At 43.5% G+C, this 8,758-nt stretch overlaps 1 protein-coding gene across 1 annotated transcript; it reads left to right on the top strand.

The window, feature by feature from the left end:
- Nucleotides 1-6: 6 nt before the first annotated feature.
- On the top strand, nt 7-7,781 carry LOC119308598 (protein ETHYLENE-INSENSITIVE 2-like). Its single transcript, XM_037584725.1, has 7 exons — nt 7-479; nt 1,075-1,161; nt 1,327-1,440; nt 1,525-1,737; nt 3,010-3,186; nt 3,347-5,935; nt 7,100-7,781. Exons 1-7 carry the CDS (start codon nt 222-224, stop codon nt 7,379-7,381), a joined length of 3,720 nt encoding a protein of 1,239 aa, XP_037440622.1. The 5' UTR covers nt 7-221; the 3' UTR covers nt 7,382-7,781.
- The last annotated feature ends 977 nt before the right edge of the window (nt 7,782-8,758 follow it).

Raw genomic sequence — 8,758 nt, 5'->3', positions numbered from 1 at the left:
CTCCTCTCCTCCTCGTCCTGCTCCGCTCCTCCCCTCGTCCCCGCCATTCCTCACGATCCCAGTCCGCGCCCCTAGGCAACCAAGCCCGCGACCCCCGATCCGATCCGTCCTCCCCGTCACGCAGATCACTGGATGTGCTAGTCTAGTGCCAGCCGGGATCCCGCCTGCTCGCCGCCGTCTCTGGGTTCGTTGCTAGCGCGCTTCTTCTCGCTCCGCCCGCCATGGACGGCGTCCGGAGCTTAGCACAGTCCCTGGGAGCCGAAGACGGCGGCCGGAGCAACCTTTTCCGCACCCTTGGCCCGGCGCTCTTCATCTCGATTGGGTACATCGACCTCGGCAAGTGGGTCACCACCGTGGACGCCGGCTCTCGCTTCGGCTATGATCTCGTGCTGCTCGTGCTGCTCTTCAACTTCTCCGCCGTCCTCTGCCAGTACCTCTCCATATGCATCGGCATGGTCACTACCAAGAATCTTGCCCAGGTAACCACCACTCTCCTCGCTTCCTTCTTCGTCTTGCTTTGCAAAGTTATTCAAACAGCTCTAGCGAGTCGCCATGGATGACCTAGATACGATTGACAGTGATCTCCAATGATACAATAGCTCCCATGTAATCAAAGCTCTTCTTTGTTTTTTAAGACAAAAGGTAAATTTTTGTTACCCGGCCATTCGAAGACACAAAGTTTCTTACAAACTGAAAGGTAAAGCTGGGTAGTGTACATGAATAATCAGTGCCCCCAAAACCAGAGGAACACTATCCAGAACTGCACGCAGGTAGCAAACTTGAGCAAAATCACGCCTCCAAAGCCAAAAGGCATTACCCCACAGCCGCACGCAGGCAGCAACCAGCAATCACCCACCCAAAGTTCCTCTCTTTTTTGGCTCCCTTTTACCTTTAGAGAATTCAGCTCTTTCTAAATGTTGTCCGTTTCCTTTCAAATAAATAAATCCTTTTCCTTTCAAATAAATAAATAAATGTTGCCCTTTATTGTTCTGTATCATTCAGCTGTATGCATCGAATTCGTTCTACGGGAATTTGATTTTTGTTTTGTTGCGATACTTTTACATGAACATGAAGATATGCGTCCAGGAGTACAGTCAGCCAATATGTGTTGGCCTTGGTGTTCAGGCATTGCTGTCCTTGTTAACTGCAGAGATTACCATGGTATGTCTAGGCACTTTTCACAAATCTATATGTTCTGTCAGTGCTTCATTCCGGAAATTTTCTTTGCCTATGTGATACATGCATTAACTTGCCAAAGCATGTGATGTTACTGGTTCCCAAGTTCCAAAATTTTGATGGTCTGACGGTGATGTTTGGTTATTTCAGATATCAGGTATTGCAATGGGGTTTAACCTTGTATTCGAATACGATGACCTTGTCACAGGCATATGGTTCGCAAGCTTTGCAGTTAATCTACTACCATATGCGATCTCCCATCTGGTAATTTTAATAAAAACTGCATCTCGTACAAGAAACCTTCTCAAATTCTTACGTGCACTTGGCTCCTGCTTCTGCCCATTACAGGACAAGAAGATGGCTGGAATATTCAATGCCTGCATAGCAGGTCTCGCACTTGTTTGTTTCGTGCTTGGTTTATTGGTCAGTCAACCAAGAGTTCCTCTCGATATGGATGTGATGTTCCCCAAGTTGAGTGGTGAAAGTGCCTACTCGCTCATGGCACTTCTGGGTGGAAATGTAATAGCGCACAACTTCTATGTTCATTCATCATTTGTACAAGTAAGTACTTTCCGTGTTTCTTGTTCATGGTCACTTGAAAGATATTCAGGTAGTTTGGTGCATTAGTTACATTTGGGGCCCTTAATTTTTTTTAAACTTGTCTTCAGTTCCATATCAAGTTCGTGTGGCTGTGTTTAAACTTATATAATTCGGGATGTGCCGTGTATGGTGTTTACGACATTCCATATTTGGTCAATCAAGTTATGCCACCTTTTTCTTGAGATGAATCAACTTATACCACTGACAGTACTAAATACATCATACACGATACAAAACTGGTTTATCACCAGAAAAAGTACAAACTGTTGGAATTCTTGGTGTGCTTGTTTCACATCAATAACACCTTATCTTCCATTGGAAGTTTTTAAGTGCAGTTGTCTGTAGGCCCGTTTGGCCCAATGTAAGGCTTTCCCTTCCAGTAATTTGATATGGCGCCTTCATGCGTTCTCACTCTTAGCAGTCAACGATCTTCAGTATTTGCTGTTTGACCTTCAAGACTTTTAAGTTACAGATTTCTCACAGGCTCACCGCTCATAATGGATACCAACATAGCTTCGTACCGTAAAACTAGGTCGCTCAGATCCACCTTGAGTTTGTACACGTGTATAGGCCTGTTAGTCTAGGTTGGCCCATGCAAGGTTTGTATATACCCCTTTTCCGGTAATCGTTAGGCATATACTTGTGAACAGCACAATTCTCTCCCTCTCAGCAGAGTTATCATACAATCTTAACTAACCAGTATCCATGTTGCATTTTGTTAGACAAGATCAATCTTAGTCTGTAAACACCCCGCTAAGCTATATAAGTTTAGATCCCGAGTCCTTGTTACCAGTGATGACTTTGTAGTATGATATACTGGTGTGGTTTGTTAATCCCTAAAAGAATTGTGTGCGTCTGTGCGAAGGCATGATAGAAGATATGTAATTTATGTTCTTGTTTTCTCACAAAAGGAAAAGGCAAACCTGTTCGTGCTAACTTACATGAAGTGTGATGAAAAACTCAACTTGATTTATGGAAAATCAGTTGGACTTCTCAGTAAACAAAATGATAGTTAAAACACCAGCATTCTGCAGCCTGTCCCTATGTGGTTATGACTTTGACTTATGAGGTCTGGAAATTCATCATGTTTTTGGTGTTTACAAACAGTTATATAACACATCAAGTACATCTTCATTTGTTGATTCGAGAAATAAGTTTATTTTGCTTAATTTGTACTCTGCATATTGTACCCCCTTTACCTTGTTTATGTTAATTTGAATATCATATGTGCAGGCTCAAAGAAGATCCCCTGTTACACTTGGGGCCTTATTTCATGACCACCTTGTTTCGATCTTATTTATTTTTTCTGGGGTTTTTCTTGTGAACTATGTTCTGATAAGCTCAGCAGCAGTTGGATCCGGTGATACACTGCTCCTGACCTTCCAAGATGTTGTAGAGCTAATGAACCAGGTCAGTGTCTTCCTCTCTGTAGTTCCTACTTACCTTTTAAGTCTTGTATCTGACATGTCCTCCCTATCCCACATATTGAATTATTTACGATATTGCCTTTTTTATTTCAGTCCTGCATTGAAGTTATATTCTGAGTTTTTCTGAATCTTGTCTTCTGCAGATATTCATGAATCCTGCAGCGCCACTTGTGTTCTTAATGGTTCTTCTCCTTTCGAGCCACATCGTCTCACTGTCATCTATTATTGGTAGCCATGCAATTGTAGAGAATTTCTTTGGTATAAACCTTTCTCTTTCGGCACATCATCTGCTACTCAAGGTTTTTGCCATGATTCCTACAATCTACTATGCAAAGGTTGCGGGCTCAGAAGCGATATATCAGTTAATTATCATCTGTCCAGTTATCCAGGCTATGCTCCTTCCTGCGTCTGTTATACCTGTTTTCCGGGTTGCTTCGTCAAGATCAATAATGGGCAACTACAGAATATCTTCATCTGTTGAAATATTGGCCTTTCTCGCATTTCTTCTCATGCTATTTACGAATATCATTTTCAAGGCAGAAATCCTGTTTGGTGATAGCACCTGGACAAACAGCATGAAAGGGAACACCGGGAGCCCTGTTGTACTTCCATACACTCTTATCGTCCTAATTTCATGTTCATGTCTTCTGTTTACACTGTTCCTGGCTGTTACTCCACTGAAGTCTGCAAGTAATGAAGCTGAAACTGTGGAGTTCTCTATGCACTCTCAGAGAGATCCATTGGGCAGTACTCACCATAGAGAAGATGTTTTTCTGGAAGATGTTGCCCATGAAGAAGTTCAAAGGTCTTCTACTGATGCTATTCTCAGGGATCCAATGGAAAGTCATCAAAGTCATCAGAAATCAGCTTTGGAGCATACTGAAAGTTCTGACACCACTGTAGAGTCTGATCCTGACAGTCAACAATCAACTGCTTATGCAGTGAGTACTCCTAAAGCTCAACCCTCACCACCTGTCTACCATGAAGAGCCAAAACCAGTTTGTGTGGCTGACTGGACAGAGTCGGTACCAAAGGTTTCTACAGCCAGTGAAGTAGAACATATTCATGCAGAGAACATCAAAAGGAAGAGCACAACTGAAAAAGATGTTGAAGTAGTAGCAGAAGTTTGCAGGGACAAGGATAGTGTTGCCTCAGATAATTTGGAACATGAGAAGTCTGCTGGAAGCAGAGCACCTTCCAATCCTGATGGTCCACCATCTCTTACTTTCAGCAGGGGAAAAGACTCTGATGCTGGCAGTGGCAGCCTCTCGACACAGTCTGGTTTGGGCCGTGCTGCAAGGAAGCAGTTAGCAGCACATCTTGACGAGTTCTGGGGGCATCTTTTTGATTATCATGGTAAGCTTACACAAGATGCTAATGGAAAAAGGTATAACTTTTTGCTTGGACTGGACTTGAGAGCAGCTAATTCTGCTGCGAGGGCTGATAACCAAACCATTGAAGCTTCAAAGAGCCCCTTGATGAGAGATGCGCTGCGAGCATCAGCTACCTCGCTGAACTCGTGGGACTCAATGTCCCGTGATAAGGATATCCGTAGTCTAGACTGGAGTTCTGGGCATCAGATGGGTCCAATGGGTTCATCCAACTGGTCTCAGAGCATGAATTCACCATATACAGACATTTCGAGTTCAAGCAGCAGCTTACTTGAGCCAAATGCAAAATACTATTCAAATTTCAATATGCCATCTTACTCTGATAATCAGTCCTATCAGCCTGCTACTATTCATGGATATCAGCTGGCATATTTGAGAGGGATGAATGCAAGTAGAAATCAGCACTCTAACATCCCCCTGGACCCAAGACGGGTTCCTAGGTCATCTGAATATTCTTTTCTTAACTATGCTGATCCTGTTATGCATGCCCACAACCAAAATTTACGGGGTTCACTGGGAGCTAACTCTCCACAAAGCCCAGCAATGAATCGCTTCAATGCAACGGTCGAGAGACCTTATTATGATTCTACCTCTGTTGATGAAAGTGAAATTGTTGGCTCACCTGGATACTCAAAGAAGTATCACAGTTCACCTGACATATCTGCAGTAATTGCTGCAACCAGAAAGGCTGCGTTGAACGAAGCAAATTTAGGTGGTGCTGGCGGAAATCAATCATACCTAAGTAAGCTGGCATCTGAGAGATTACAATATGTGGAGTCGGCAGCCAGGTCCAAAGCCCAAATTGCATTTAATGAGCGCTCACAACATAATCTCCAAAGAGATGTCCTTTCTATGCAGTTGCGTATGAACCCCAACAATACATCCCTTTGGGCCCAACAACCGTTTGAACAGCTGTTTGGTATGTCAAGTGCAGAATTGAATAAGAGCGAGGTGAACACTGGCCAGAGATCAAGTGGCATGACAAAGGATGATTCCTCATACACAGAGTGTGAGGCAGAGCTTCTTCAATCTCTTAGGCTCTGCATCATGAATATCTTGAAACTGGAAGGATCAGGAGGGCTCTTTAGGCAAAATGGTGGTTGTGATGAAAATTTAATTGATCAAGTTGCAGCAGCTGAGAGACTTTCACAAGAAACAACTGAGAATCTGTTGTCAGCTGATCTTCTGCGCATGCGCGGTTGTGGTGAAACCTGCGTTTGGCAGGCTACCCTGGTTGTTAGTTTTGGTGTCTGGTGTATCCGCCGGGTACTGGATCTTTCCCTTGTGGAAAGTAGACCAGAACTTTGGGGGAAGTACACATACGTTCTGAACCGTCTTCAGGTGATTCCTTCATCTTATGTACTTTTACCATTAAAATGTTTTTCTAGGGCAAATGACAGCGGGAAAGGCTCCCGCTGATTTTTTTATTATTATTATAGTAAGTTAGGGATCAACTATACAAGCTATTTACATAGGTCAGGGGAAGGAAAGCAGGGGGGTTGAGGTGAGAGCAGCTAACAAAAATACAAGGAGAGCAGGGGGAGATTATAGAGAATGTACAAAAGAGAGTATAAAAGGGAAGAGGATTTGTAGCACCTGGGTGCTCCACACCTATATGAACATTAAGTTCAAAAAAATTCCAGGAAAATTTCAAAAGAAATCTGGGATTTTGGGATATGAAACCTGGGTGCCCAATCTACATTCGTGTGAAATTTCGTGAAAAAATACCAGAAAACGCATCCGTGGCATAAAAGACAAAGAAATCCTATGTACTGAAAAAACGGTTTGGATGGATTTTAGTTTGGACTGTATTTTCTTCGCCACGGATACATTTCCTGCTATTTTTCTGTGAAACTTCATACGGGAGTAGATTGGGCACCCAAGTTTGATATCCCAAAATTTCAGTTTTTTTTCCTGGTATATTTTTAATTTAATTTTTGTATAGGGGGTGGAGCACCCATGTGCTCCTGTGTATTTCCCGTATAAAAGGGGCTAGTTTCTGTTTGGATCTGTGGACTAGGAGTGCAAAATGTGGCTACCCCTGAAGGAAGGATCCAGGCATTTGGTTGACTCATCCATGTAGCAAAGGTTATATAAGCATCCTGACTGCATTACTTTGAAAATTAACCTCACCTTCCATTAAGTTACTTTAAATGCATATTTATTTGAGCATAGCAAGTTGGGCACATATCAACTTGCTATGCTGTTGGGAGTATCTGATGATGCAAATAAAGTGACCCACTACTATATATGGCATTTGCATAGATTGGAGTTTGACTTATAGTTGTATATAATCCACAAGTGAAACAAACTTACCTTAATTCTCAACTTGGCATCTCTCGTGATTTCTCCTTGAGAAAAAGACAAACATAAATGGGCTTGTATGCTCAGTTGTATTGGATTGTTAGATTGTGCTGCCGTGAGAATGCAGAGGCAAAACACCTACTCTTACTGGGTTCATTTTGCTTGCAGTTTTTGCTGATGTTATATATCTACCTTACGCAGGGAATCATTGAACCCGCCTTTTCCAAGCCCCGGAAACCTCTCACCGGGTGCGCATGCCTTCAGATAACAGGCCCGGGTGCGAGGCCCATTTCTGGCACCTTCACCACTTCTGCTGCGATCTTGGAGACGATCAAGGACGTGGAAGTAGCTATCTGTGGACGCAAGGGTCGAAGCGGAACAGCAGCAGGAGACGTAGCTTTTCCTAAAGGGAAGGAGAACCTGGCTTCAGTTCTCAAGCGGTACAAGCGTAGGCTGTCGAGCAAGCCGTCTGCTGGGCAGTAGCAGTATGTTTTTACTTGTTTTGTAGGGTTTCTGGCGCCGTCCTAGGGGCAGGTCGCCCTTTCCTGCTTCTCAAGTCCTAGTGGTTTTTTCGTTGCACAACGTTTCTAAGGGGGGGCCTGGGAGCTCCTTGACCTTTTTGGGCCCTTGGGTTTTTGCATGTGATGCTTGACAGGGGCCAAGGATGATGCAGGGTAAACCATGTTTTGCCGCCTGAGCGCGGTGTGTTAGAGAAAGTGCGATCTGCTGAATCAGTGGTGTCAAGTCCACCACTGCAGCTCAACTGGACTTTTTGGGCCTTCTGTGCCTGTGCCCCATGTGACTTTGTAGAGAGGTTAAAAGTAATGTTAATGTGATGTTCTGTTGACATGTGCATGGTTAATGTGATGCTTCTGGACATGGATGAGATGCAATGTACTAGTCCTGGCAGGATATATTTGATCCTGGGGTTCTCTCTTTATTTCATGTGACCGCCCTGTGCTATATATATCGTTTGGCTGTTCTTTGACGATGAATTTGCTTCGTGGAGGCCAAAATCAGCAGAAAAGCCAGGGAGGAGAAGCAGGCGCTCGCGTGCTGCCGTAGACTTACCGCGCGTGGCTGTGCTATGCTAGTTGTTGTTGCCTTGTTCCTGCTTAAGTGGAATCAAATTTCTATGCTTCTAGTGCATGAGGGCATCAAATCGTTGCTTTGTGTTAGGCGTGCTTCCTACTTTGATTTCTTGTAGCATATGTTTCTATGGTAATTATTCTTGCTACGACTATTGAAGCTATATACTTCTTTTAGTAACTATGAAGTTTTGCGTCACCCGTTACCCATGCGTGTGCTTCAACTATTGCTGGCGTTGCTTCATTGACTGAATTTTTGTCTCAACTATTGCTAGTGTGTGCTTCATTGTTTCTCCCTGATGCTTCTACTGTACAGATTTTGTGCTACAACCCGGCATGAAATAAAGATGCCAAGTGTGCTAGGGCCAAAACGCAGTTAGGTTGTTGACGATGGCGAGCTCGCGGTGCATGTGAGACGGTCGCAACCATGGTTCATTGGTTCTCTATGCCTCCTCAAAATGGCCTCATGGCATGACTTTGTCGGCATACAAAATGGCTTCATGGTCCTCTCAATGGATGCACTCCCTCTCGTGCTCCACCATTGGAAGCATCAGCGCTGCGTAAACATAAATAATCACCGATGGAATTTTTTGGTAGTGCTTTGCGATTACCATCGAAGAAAATTCTGCATTTAACGAAAGAAATGATTCGTAGCTGAAATAAATATGTTTTAAACAAATCCATATTTGTATGGAAGCATTTTGCTAGTTGATTAAATATAGCATCATCATGATTTGGAAGCAAAATATATACAAGCAAATTCTCCATTTAA

Source organism: Triticum dicoccoides, chromosome 5B (assembly GCF_002162155.2).
Source record: "Triticum dicoccoides isolate Atlit2015 ecotype Zavitan chromosome 5B, WEW_v2.0, whole genome shotgun sequence".
Classification (NCBI taxonomy): domain Eukaryota; kingdom Viridiplantae; phylum Streptophyta; class Magnoliopsida; order Poales; family Poaceae; genus Triticum; species Triticum dicoccoides.
The sequence above is the reverse complement of the archived record's forward strand: the minus strand, read 5'-3'. Positions and strand labels throughout refer to the sequence as shown.